Source organism: Cyprinodon tularosa, unplaced genomic scaffold (genome assembly GCF_016077235.1).
Source record: "Cyprinodon tularosa strain WSP-4 unplaced genomic scaffold, ASM1607723v1 ctg868, whole genome shotgun sequence".
Taxonomy (NCBI): Eukaryota; Metazoa; Chordata; class Actinopteri; order Cyprinodontiformes; family Cyprinodontidae; genus Cyprinodon; species Cyprinodon tularosa.
The window spans coordinates 56,457-69,672 of NW_024039638.1; the positions used below are offsets into that span (position 1 = coordinate 56,457).

The following is a 13,216-nucleotide window of genomic DNA, read 5'->3' on the forward strand; positions in this document are numbered from 1 at the left end:
TATGATGAAACTGGTTAAGGAGTTTGAGATTTTAATGTTGGTACCTTTTCCAGCAACAAAATCATGTGAGACCGGAGAGCTAGGGTGTCCAGACGTCTGGGCTGAGGACGATGTTGACATGGGACTCGCTGCTTTTAGAGCCACTTTGTTAGAGGAGGAGGAAGAGGAGAGTTTAGGCATGTAGTCTTCCCCAAGAGAATCTCTATGAAGTTCCACATCAACCACCTGAAACACAAACATCTTTTTTAGAGGTGGACCCAGTGGGAAATTATATTAAAGAATATTTTACACGATAAGGAATATTGTTCAGATTTTCTTTTAACATTTTCTAAACTATCGTAAAAGTAGCAATAGAAACTATTTCCTTGGCAAAAAACAACTATATTACAAAGTAACACAATTCTAAAAACTATTGTAGGACTGAATCTCCTGAAGAGATAAATAGTAAAAATGCAGCAGCTGAATCCCTTCTTTGTTGTTGCAAAGCTTTGATCAACCAACTGTGGCTGATTGTTGATTTCTCTGACAAGAATGATAGAAAGATCAGTGATGCAGTATTTTTTTTTTATTCCAGTCTTCCTGCTGTTAGAGTTCATTTATTATTTACACAGTGAGCAGAAACGATCTCACTCCTTAGGTCTGTGCGAGAGCAGCTGCTATTAATGCTTCTACTAAAAACAAACAAACAAAAAAAAGGCTTGGAGCCGATCATCTAAAATGGGTTTCGCATACTGATATGATCCATTACTGTGGTGGGCTTTGTTGGGATCTATTCAGCCTTCCTGTTATTTGATGATCTCACTCTCTCACAAAAAAAAAAAAAAAGATTTCAAGTTTCCTTCCTAACTTTCACTCTGAATAGTGCTGCTGTCTCGTGTTACCGTTTAAATATGGAGTGTTTTTTTTTTCCTTCCTAACCTGAAATCAGAGCCAATCAAGCTGAAAATCATCTGGAACCATTCAGACTAAAGGAGCTACCCAGATAAATAGCTTCTTGATAGCCTTTAAATAAAATGCTAACTCGGAGGTAAAGTATGACCACCTCAAAGGGGGCAACACCAATCAAACCAAAAGCAAGAAACTGATCAATATGACTTCAAGAAGACTAACAGATGAGGGAATCTGAAAATAGAAAATCATAAATCCGTTTATGTATAAAACATCCATGCATAGAAGTGGGGCACATAGAAAATGCTGCTCTGACAGATTTTTTACTAGGTTTGAAATCTAATATTTCCCCACCTACTCCTCACATGACATACAGGAAAAAAAGCCCAGAATGCACCTCTGTAACTTACAGTTTCTGCTCCCAGTGTCTGCAGCCCGGTGTACGTTCTGTCCAGCTGCATAAACACATCAGAAGTTAAAACTACATGAATCCATAACAGATTAATGCCAAGAATAAATATGACACACAATGTTACAGAGGATGCAAGTCAAATATGATTGTTATTTGTTTTTTCAAGTCCAATACAAGCACAATTTCTCAGCAATTTTTTCAGAGGCTACATTAAAAGCTAACCAAGTAAACAGCAGCTTTAAACCACCATAAAAGAATTTGATTAAATAAGAAAAATGGTGCTAAGGAATATGATGGACCTCTCAGAAGAGATAGAGTGCCTTTTCAACCTTTTTCAGGCTTCAAACATAAAGATATGAAATTGAACTTTTTTGTGAAGAATCAGCAAATGGGACACAATTAGGAAGTGGAATGAATTTATTATCTTTTTAAACTTTTTTACAAAAGAAAACTGAAGAGTGGGGCATGCAAAATGAACTGGCGAGTGGGAAAGAAATGGAGTTGGAAGACACGCCAGCAGCACTTTATAGGTTTGCTGTATGGGACCACCTTGCATTTAGAGTGACCGTGGAAAGAAAGTTGTGGATAAAAGTGCAACAGTGTGCAAGCATTGTGCAACACGTTTTGTTTATGCTAACAGCAACACGACCAACATGTCAGGCTAACAATCAACATATACCGAAATGAACCGAAAACCGTGACCACGAAACCGTGAACCGAACCGAACCGAGGATTTTGTGAACCGTTCCACCCCTAGTGGGCATGTTTACCTTATTTAGAGGCTGGATCACCAGCCTCCCAGACTTTTTGCTTTGGACCTGTCATTACCCCTGGCAACCTATGTCATTTCCTGTTGAGGTCTCGCTGCCAGGATTTCAAAACAAAAGCACAGGTGAAACTTAACATGATGGACTGCTGCTAAATTTTTCTCAATGCACAACTTTTGAATCACCTTGGAGAGACCATCATATTTTGGAAAAGTCACAAAAGCTCTGAAAAAAAAAAAGAGTCAACTTTGGTTCTTCCAGACGCAGGTCTGATTTCAAAAGTTCAGCTCATTTCAGCTTAAGCGATCCACGCTTTGCCCTCTCCATGTGGTGCTGCTGTTTGACCTCAGCTCTATCTAGTAGCATGAGGTGAGGTGAACGTCCTTACTGCGTAGAGCTCACTGCTCGCTGCTTCTCCGGGTGGTTTGTATAAGAATTCTATGTGAATCCACCGTGCAGCAGCGATTTATCTACCTAAACTTGAGACAGAAACAAAGAACTGATCCAAACCATAGAAGTTGTTTTTTTTTTAAATAGCCAAGCCAGAAGCGGAGAAAGGAATGGGCAAAAATATCAGTCGCTCGATGTGCAAAACTAATAGAGACATAGCCCAAGTGACTTGCAGCTGTAATCGCAGCAAAAGCTGGCCCTACAAATTATTAATTCAAGGGGCTGAATAATTCTGCACAACTATTTTTTTTTTTCAGTTTTTTTTTTTTATATATTTGTTAAAAGGTTTAACATGTCCAATTTTTTTGACATCACAAAAGAATGGCAATTTTATATGTTTATGTTTGTAGCCTGGAGGTCAAAAGTTCGGGGGGCAGGGTGTGTGTGTGTGTGTGTGTGGGTGGGGGGGTTTACTTTGACAATGAACTTTGACAATGAACTGTGAGCAACCTCAACGTTAATGTGAACTGTGATGAGATCTGACCTTTAACGGGTGGATGATGTCGATGCGTTTGTTGCGAGAGTCTTTGAAGTGGATCTGGATTCTCACAGGAAACTCCCCCCATCCGCGTCTCGTTAAATGAAAGGGAGGCTCGCTGGAGGCAGGCACATCAAAAAATCCCAGATTAAACGTCACCAGAATTCTAATCTACACCTTTTCTTCCACAACACCTTTAAGATAAAATACTGGCTGGTATTCAGTTGATTAACTCCTAAAAATCAGTGAAGATATTAAAATCCTTATAAGCCATGTGATTTTTGGTTCATGTAACAATTCTGCTGAAATCTGGCCAACTAATCAAAGGTTTCATTTTAGTTATATCCCCATGTGAAGACCGAGGCTATTTGACAGTTAGCAGAGGGTGATGTTTAAGCATTGGGTTTACCAAATGTGAAAATTGAATTTGGTCAGGGGGGGCTTAAGAGATGCAGCAGCATCAGAGGAGCTTCAACCACGGAGGCCACAACTCAGTATCGACTACTGAGATATTATATGTAAAGCAGTAAGAGCTTTTTTTAAGTGTAAGATTTTAAATTAAACTATAAAATCATTTGTTTTCATTCAAGACTGATTTAATGGTATGTTTGTACAATCTGAAGAGTAAATTTCAATTCTAATCTAATTACCTAGAAGGTTGCTATCACCTCCAAAAGTACAAACTGTCTTTAAAAGAGAAAAGTAAATAAAGTGCTTCATTATTATAAATTCACAAGGGGGCACTATTTGTTTAAGTGTCTCCTTAGAGCTCTGCTTGCTGCCTAGTCATCAAAGTGTTTATCCACTAAGAGGTTAATCTGAAAACCCTGAATCACATGTCGGCTAATGAGTTCTGCCTCCTATTACGCAAGTGTTTTCCTGATTTGTTTTGCAGTTTTCCTTAGTCTCACAAGAGGAGGAGCAACCCCCTTTCTCAGAGCAACAACAGAGAAGTTCAAATCAAATATCGTGTCCATGGGCAACAAAGCACTGGCAGGGAGCAAACTTCCTGCAACCAGTTGGTCCTCGTCTGACTTCTATTGATGGCTCAGGTAACCACATGAAACAGCAGCCAAGGGCTGATTTCTATGAGAAGAGGAGGAACTCCTCCTGTCTCTAATAACAAGCTCAAGGTTGAGAAGGGTGTACATGCAGATCTGTTTTGAAAATCCTCTAAGAACAAACCTGACTTCAACCAGATCATTAGGCTTGTAGCTGGGGTGCAAAAAGAACCAGACTTTCTTCACAAAGTGGTCGATGCTCGGCTCTCTCCTGGACCCTCTGACATAAACCATCCACTTATGGGTCGACTGATCATTCTCTTCCCGTTTATCTGGGGGGATGTATCTAGTAGCAAGTAAACAAAAACAGAGAGAATTAAAACATAAGAAAAAGGTCTGGAAAAAATGGGAGCAGGAAAAATGGCTTAAGACTATTTCCCCCTTTTTGTAAATAATTCTGTAAACGGACGACATTGGGAATAAAAGTTTAAGGGAGGATGAGGATACAGAGAATACATGCAGATTAAAAACAATAAATGGATAATCTATGTAATGCAACTTAAACACAGCTGTATAAGGAAGAAAATGTTTAAACCTGTTGATACTTATCATGTACACGAGAACAACACAACAGAGGATGAATGTGGCCTTTGATGCTGTTAGTTTAAGCTGCAGAAGTATAATTCACTGAGCTTTGAAGGATTATGCCATCTTTCATCTCAAAGGACATTGCTGAGCCTCCAGAAATTGTTGTGCATTCAGTGGGTCACATCAGGCCCAAGGGGAAGACGAATGAGATAGAAACGTGTTTTCAACCTTTATCAAGACTGGGCTTGTCGCTAAATAGAATCGTGGTTCGACTCTTGGGAGCAAACTGTTGCACAACACCATTTCGTCTGTGTGGTTCCGATCACAAACATCCACTGATTTAAAGTACATTTTGTTCTTGTTTGTTTAAGATTGAAATCTTAATCACATGGCACCCATTCATGACAGTTTTTCATCTACCCCCAGGTCAAAAAGATAAAACCTACAGTTTGAAACATTTTGTTTTGTTTATAATTACAAAACTAAATCTATTTATGTATGTATGAATTATTTATCAAATTAATGAGCCAAACTGGTTAATATTTTAAAGAAACAAAATAGTCAGATATTTTAACAGAAGAAAACATTTAGATCAAGCAGCTACTCGCTTTAACCTGCCCTCTAGAACAATAATTAGGATGTGAAGTGTGCCAGAAAAAGCTGGACAAGAATCTATCTTCATGTCAGCAGCAACAGCAACAACCTGAGGTCGTCAAGTCTCCACAACAATGACTAGACATGAGTGACAAGCCAACCAGTTTGTCACAAAGTTTGAAACCCCAATAAAGCCTTTTTTTTAATCCTACAATCACAAATGTAACCTCGCCAAGTTCTTTCAGCCTTTAAAATGAACATCATCCTCTTCTGTTTAATGGCGGTTGGCAAGCAACTTCTAGGTGCGCATTACCGCCACCTTCTGAATAGGAGTGTGGATCAGAATTGAAAACTTACCTACATTCTATAATATAAACCTATTTTCCTAAAAAATGAAAAAACTATACTAAACTATTACATGCCCCAAGTCTAAATGCAGAAAACTAGAAACATTTAACTGTACCTTCTTATGGAAGAAAAACAGTCTCATTGGAATCTGCCTTTTTTTTTAAACACTGAATTTTTTAACAACAAATTTTAAACACTGAATTTTTTTAACACCTAATTTTAAACACTGAATTTTTTTAGACATTGAATTCCTCACACTTAATTTTTATTTGGTAAAATTCACCAGAAAAAAACTCACCAGAAAAATTTAGCTGCAAAAATTCAGCCGCAAATGTGTTGACCTTTTGCTGAACCGAAGCCAAAGCAATCTACACTCAATAGAGTCGAGCAGCTTCTAGCCAATGAAATTAGCTCATTTGGTCACATGACACAACGGCTGGGCTCAGCGCTGTTCCCAGCTGAATGAGGAATTTTTTTTTGTTAAACAGAATTACAAAACGTCAGTTAGCTACTAACAGGCAGCTATAAGAGTTCTTCCTCTTATCAGACTGGGTGAAACAACTGAGCTGATCACAGCTAATACGGCACCCCTGTCTGCCAAGGCTCTTGGTTTGATCCGGAGGAAGCGGCCGGCGGTAAAACCAGCTGCTGGCCGAAATGAAGAAGAAAAAAAGTTTGCCGCCAGCCACTGATAAAAAAATGTCTAAAACAATTCAGTGTTTAAAATTTGGTGTAAAAAAAAATCAGTGTTTAAAATTTGGTGTTAAAAAAATTCAGTGTTTAAAATTCGGTTTAAAAAAAAGGCAGATTCCAATGAGACTGTTTTTCTTCCATACCTTCTCTTGATCAAATTTATTTCTAGGTATATGTCTCCATGGTTGAAGTGGTCGGTGAAGTTGCCCGTTACGTGTTTCCGTATTACATGGATTAAATTATTAAGTCCTGTGTGTCTCAGTCTCAACCTTGTAATAATATCCTCTTCCGTTCTATTTTTATTTGTCTTCCTTATTTGATAGACCTTCTTTTGAATTCTATACAAATGTTTCCCTTTACATTCTCTGCTCTTCACTAGCAACGTTTTAACTATAGATTTAATGTATGCTTTATTGTACTTAATGGTAATGTCCACTTGTTTTTCTGTGTTTAGTTTTTTTTAGCATATAAGTCTGCCAGCTCATTCACCTCCCTTTAAATGGAGATTAACTGGAACTGCATTTTTAAGTGAAGGAACACCTCATGTTTTTGTCCTAGGCTCCGCCTCCTCCTTTGATAATAGGAGCCGCTTCCTGGGTCTTTAGCCAATCATCGTTTAGCAGTGCCCTTTTAGTATATGAAGCTGCACTTTTGGGCCCTTTTAGTTGCAGGCTAAATGCCTTGTGTACTGTGTCACTAATGTAAACATTTAGTCATACTGTCTTTGTAGGGAAGAGCTGCCTCTTGTTTAATCCCAGTTTCTCCTGTTTATATTCAGGTTCTTTTGTAGGTTTAGATATATAAGAATTATATTTTTCCCTTAATAAGGAATTTCGACAGGCTCCTAGCCACAAAGTTGGAAGGACCTGCTCTTCAGTGCTCGGAAAGATGGTGATTTAAAGCAAGATTGAGCCCGGGTTTGTTACATACTTGGAGACATTTCCCACAACAATGGTCTTCTTAACATAGAGTCTGGAGGCTTCATCACCAGTAGTGTGATAGGTCACCCTCTGCTCTGCTTCCATAGGTGAAGGAACACCAAACGTGTCCTAAACATACAAAATATTTAGAAAATGTGGTTAAAAGAGCATAAAAACAACTATGGAAGGATCCTGGTGCCTAACAATTGAGTCAAACTGACTTTTCCAGTGTTTCGCCCTGGTCTGCGCTCCTGCTTGCCGCTTTCCTCTTTCCACATTCCCTCTCCGTTTCTCTCCACTCCATCTTCTTGCTGTGAGAGAGATTCGCACTCTGAATGGGCTAGGGATTGTGTCTCTGAGCCCTGGTTGAGAGGGGATGAGGAACGGGATGGAGACTCCAAGAAGCGGCGGATGGCTGGATGGTTCAACACTGCTGGGTCACTTTTCAAGGTATGCTAGGACACAGAGAAATTACTTTCAACTTTTGCAATACTAAACCATTTTTCCCCTTTGCAATTTTACATCTTTTCATTTTAGGGTGTTTTGTAATCTCAAGGTACAAAATTTAAACATATGCAAAACAGGGGTAGTTTTTCATATCCTCTTCATATCTAGCCTGTGACATACATAATGATGTTATACATTATCTACAAAAAGAAATAGCTCACAGTTGTCTTAAATTGATCAGCCATTATCTCTGATAACAAGGACAAGCTAAAATCAATCAAAAGAAACCATATTTTAAACAAAAAAACTTCTGAACTTGATTTGAGCATCTTTATAACCATTTCTCAATATAGTATAGAAAGATAAGATGAACTACTATGCCAGGGAATAAATGCAGGAATATGGGACAAATCTAGGGATGAGAATAAACTGACAAAGGGCAAACTTTTTCCTCTTTAAAGTATAACAGCAGTTTGTGTTAAAACTATTCAAACATACCTCTGGAGGCTTTGTCATTCCAGCACTGGCAAAGTAATTGGCCACTATGCATGCCCGTAGTTTGTCCATCATCCTTCTGGCTTCATTTAGGCGCTGCAAAGAAATAATAAAAGGGAAAGTTTACCAAACACATTCTGAATGAACATTTCCAATAATAATTTATGCAAATCTTGCTCTACAAACACAGACGAAAATAAATGGATCAAAGATAAATCAAGTCTGTTTTATTGGTAACCACACACCTGGCTTATAACATCTATTTCATGCTCTTTGTTCTTCATTTCCAAAGAAAACTGCTCTCTGATTATGTCTTCAATCTTCTGTACTGTCGCTTCACGAGCTGGAGAAAAAAAAATGCATTTCTAGATTTATCAAAATCACACAAAAAAGGGGCAATTGTTTACAAAAATGAACTTACCATTATGTTCTGCCGTTTTGTTTCTCTTATTACTTTGAACCAATGAAATTTCATCATAGTCTGGATCACTCCCTTCTATTTTCCTTTTAATTCCTGACATTGTTACCTGCAAAAAAGATAGAATAACACTTAATGAATATCAGGCTAATGGTAGCTAATCGCTTCTATGCCATTTGGACAGCTAAGTTTGGTTAGCTTAGCATCCCATGCTAAGTAGAGAAGTCCAAACCTACTACAGTGATAGAAGCTAGCGTTGTAGCACACAACGAAATATGTTTGCAACACGTGGTTTTACTTTTAAACAAACACTTTAAATCGCATCACTCGCATAAAACATAACATAAATACCCTAATAAAAAATAGTGTGACTGTTGTTCGTGCAGCACTAACCGACGCGCTAGCCTTGTTTGCTATTTTAGCTAACAATTAGCACATGTTTGTAGCCTTCTATTTCAACCACATGAAACACAAACTTACTGGAGTGCTCTGTGATGTGTGGTAACGTGGAGAAAAGTGCTTATTTTAACTCAACGGGAGCATATCCTTGCTGCACTCGTCCAATGCTCGTGTCTTGCTATTTGCTAAACCTCGAGCAACATATGTATGCTAAATGGGCAGTGGAGAGTTAGCCTTGCGTTTCAAGAACACCGCCACCAGGGGTCGCCGTTCTACAAATGAGTCTGCTACTTAAGTGATTAAATATTTGACTTTTAATGCGTGTGCTTCTTTGGAAAAGGGGAGTATCTTTTAATCATAAATGCGACTTGCATCGCAACTTCAAAACCTGTAAAACAAGTATTCAGAAATAAAAGTGGAAGCAGGAGGTTACATAGTTTACACTGGAATGATAATTGGAGCACAAATATTTCAGAAAATATTCCTGTGGTTTATTCTTCAGAAATCATTTTAGCCTTGCATATCTAATTCTGAAAGCAAATTCCAAAAAAAGTTGTTTTACAGACAACAACACAAACATCTTCTCTGGAAATTTTGTATTTACTTTGTCATGAGTGACGGTCCTCGATCAAATTTACTATGGGGGCCAGGTTGGGGCACATAATAAAAGAATAGCACCAAAAAATAAAAGAAAAGAAAAGAAACAGGGCAATATCATATTGGGAGACTAAAAGCCAATGTTGCAGACCCCTTATCTAACAGATAAAAACTAGGATCCTATATTGATATGTCTGAATCTTAAGGTCCCACATTCTAATTTTTAAATAAATGCTCTAAGTAAACTGTAATGGTAAAAGATAAAATTGGACCACTGGATCAGGCAGTTACAGTGCATATCTTCATAAGAAATTGATTTAATGATATGTTTTCGATGCCATAACAGGGGCCAACAGGGGCCCCTGTCCAGAACTGCCTATGTTTGTTAAATTAAACCCCATGCTATCCTGAAATGTAACTTTTTACTAATATAGCCAACTGAGTATTGCAAAAATTACTAGAATAACAAACTAGATTAACTTTTTTCTTTACATTTTAAGGTAAAAATTTGCTGCTCCTCTCACTAATAAAATGTTATATATATTGAAAATGCAAGCAACATGCCTCACTCCAACCATAAACAATTTGACTATTATCAGGATTTAATGTGATGTACAAACACAGACTAGCATATAACTGTTAATTAAAGAACATTTCCATTTTGTGTATGGAAATGAAGGGTGCACCACTGTATCTAGCCCCTTATTGATATTTTAAAGAAAAAAATCAGTAAATTTAAAAGCCATTATGTCGCCATAATGTCATTTATCTGGGCCACACCAGATACAAATGCACATATAATACATAAATAAAGGTTAAAAAAAAACCATACATAAAGATGAAGAAGAAGCATCTTAGAGGAGATGTAAAATGTAAAAAACATTAATTTATATTTCATGGATTGTAATAGGTAGTATTCACTTAGAGTCTTAGAGGTTTGTTAAAGGACCCTGACAAACAAACAACATATACCAAAAATGCAATAGGGCAATATTACTATAACCCTCTGTGTCACACTATGTAGACTTGACAAACACTGACAGAAACTTAAATGCGGATTTCCTGTAGGGTAGAAATGCGGATATTGTTGTTGTTCCTTAAAAGTTAGACTCCTTTTCTAATGTATTCAGTGACCTGTTAGGTGTTAACTATGCTTCATATTCCAGACAAGACCGAAAGAATTGCGGATTTCTAAAGATCATACCTAAGATTACCCAGATACCATCAGTTCAACATGCGAGTCTTACAGTTATCTTTCTTTCATTTTAGCTTCCATCTTTTTTTTAGGTATGTTATCAGAAATGTTGCAAGTTATCCAGAAAAATGATTCTCTCTTAACATGCGGAAAAGATTTTTCTTTATTTGGAATAAAGATAGCCTCTCTGGCCTTTCAACTTTACTCTGCTGACCTCCTCTATGATGCATGTGAAGATTAATTTCTTATCCTTATGTTTAACCTTGGTATTATTCAAGTGTTAACGGGCAAATAAAGGCAATGTTGCTGTCATGTGAGTCATAGGGATCTCTGTAACTACACGAGTTGACATTTAATGTAAGTGCTTTTCAAATAAAACGATTTAAATCAAACGATTCAGGTGTTTTACGAGGGTCACAGCTTTTTCTTGATAAAAGTGTTGATAAAATTTTGCCAAATACCTGTTTATCCCAAAAAAATAAACTTTCTGCTTTTTCATGTCTGCAAAGGTTGATCTGTTACAGACTCTTCATAACCCCTTGTAACTTCATTACAAGGGGGATTTCTTGCATTAGGAAATATATATTTCAAAATACCACCTGGCTTAATAAAATAAGCAAAGCAAGCAAGAAATGTTTGGGAACTGTATATATTACTTATATATAACATTCCCTAAAGCTTATTCTAGGGAATAAGCTAATATGGGAGCGTTGGCCTAGTGGTTAGAGCAGTGCGCTTTTGCTCTGAGAAGTTTGAAAGTATCCGGTTTGATCCCCACAGCCTGCACTCTGGGGCCCTGAGCAAGACCCTTAACCCCACACTGCTCCCTGGACGCCTCGCGATTGCACCCCACTGCTCTCTAAGGGGATGAGTTAAATGCAGATAATTAAATTCTCCAGTGTGAGATCAATAAAGTTCTTATTATTGTTATTATCATTTATACTCATTGCTTTGTTCGTTCTAATAAGCTTTTGGGAACTTTACATATTGCTGATAATTAATGTGCCCCATGTCTGTAAAGCTCTGTGAGAAAAACAATTTGGTGGTTTTATCAAACCACAATGTGGAATGTATGCTTCAAGTCATATAGGACGTAAAAAGCCCAGTGAATGTCTATTTGCGCTAGAGTTGCTCAATCTTTATTAAGCGCTGTGCAGCTGGTTCAGAGCCATACGTCCCCTTGTTCAACACAATAACTCATCAAAACGTCACCAGCATGATTAATTCATCCCTTGGTGGACTCAAACCATCAGCAGCCATGAGAAGGAGACAACACAGAATGGAGTCTGTCTGAGTGGGAGGCAAAAAAAACAAAAAACAACAAAACAAAAACTAATCTGTGGTACATCTCTGAATGCAGTGCAAACTACAGTATGAAAACAAACCTATGTGCAAAAGTGTAAATTTAATGGATTTTTTTTCTTCTCCAAAATTGCACATAGGAACTAAAATATAAAATACACACCTACTGATATTTAGCTATATTTCTTTTATAAATTGGCAGAGAAATCATATTATGTCTGAGCAATATCCTGGGATAATTCTGCCTGGATATATCAGCAATTACACAGCTCATTCAAAGCAATTGTTTTGCTGGCACTAATATGCTTTTATTTATAATCCATAAAACGTCCATATGATTTAAGGCTGTGGCTTTGGGCAGGGCATACCAGGAGTTTAATTTAAGCCTGCCCAAACCAAATGTGTCCATGTCTCAATCAACCTCAACATGGAAGAAAACTAATTTACATGTTCAGGAATTAAAATACCCATCAAATATAGTGGGATGCGACTAATATCAGCTGAAGTTAAGAAAAATTAACATCCAAACATGCTGACAAAAAAGTGTTACCTAAAATGTAACACCTTTAAGCTCATGGAAATGATCAGCTGCTGGCATAGACATGCCAAATACTTCCTGGAGAAAACTTTCCTGATCTGATAAGACTAAGATCAGGTTCATCAGATACAGTAGAATACTGGTTGCTTTCTGGTGCAAAACCAGCTTGCATTCATGTTTTACACAGGTTTTAGGTCATACGTTTTTCAATTAACAGGGATCACTGTCCTCACCCAAAGTATCACTCCTCTTATAGAAATAAATGTTATAGAATAATAAGGCAGAGCATCACTGAAAATTAGAGCTGCCTACGTGGATATGTATTGTTTTCTGGATGTAGGTTTATGATCAGGTGAAAAAAAGAATTAAGATAACTCTATGTCAGCTGTAAAGGAAGCAAAGCATCACCCCCAGGCCCCGCTTTTCTGTTTGTGGCAGTAAATGCTGAGGGTGGAATAATACGGGCTTTACCCTCATCTTCTTCAATTTCACAGATCCTTCCTCCTAGCTGCTGTAAGACTCTATAAGCACCACTGTTCCCAGAAACCTCAAAAGGTTGTTACATTCAAGCTGATTTTGCAAAGTTTCTACCTTGGTCAATTAAATAACATGCTGCTGTCATTTTGCACATCTCTGATGTTGCTGTTTTCAAATATCTGTTACTTAAAAAATGTACATAGCTGTAT

The 13,216-nt window shown here is 37.5% G+C and overlaps 1 protein-coding gene across 3 annotated transcripts in view; it reads right to left on the reverse strand.

The window, feature by feature from the left end:
- The window catches only part of yeats2 (YEATS domain containing 2), a 30,326-nt gene extending 21,179 nt beyond the window's left edge, over positions 1-9,147 (reverse strand). For all 3 annotated transcript variants that reach the window (XM_038273304.1, XM_038273303.1, XM_038273302.1), the window contains exons 1-10: positions 8,980-9,147; positions 8,503-8,608; positions 8,327-8,424; positions 8,085-8,177; positions 7,361-7,594; positions 7,150-7,268; positions 4,181-4,342; positions 3,002-3,113; positions 1,299-1,343; positions 45-225 (exon numbers count right to left, since the gene is read on the reverse strand). In XM_038273304.1, coding sequence (XP_038129232.1) covers positions 45-225; positions 1,299-1,343; positions 3,002-3,113; positions 4,181-4,342; positions 7,150-7,268; positions 7,361-7,594; positions 8,085-8,177; positions 8,327-8,424; positions 8,503-8,602 — 1,144 coding nt within the window. In that variant the 5' untranslated portion in view covers positions 8,603-8,608; positions 8,980-9,147. The remainder of the gene's footprint in view (positions 1-44; positions 226-1,298; positions 1,344-3,001; positions 3,114-4,180; positions 4,343-7,149; positions 7,269-7,360; positions 7,595-8,084; positions 8,178-8,326; positions 8,425-8,502; positions 8,609-8,979) is intronic.
- Between the last annotated feature and the right edge of the window lie 4,069 nt (positions 9,148-13,216).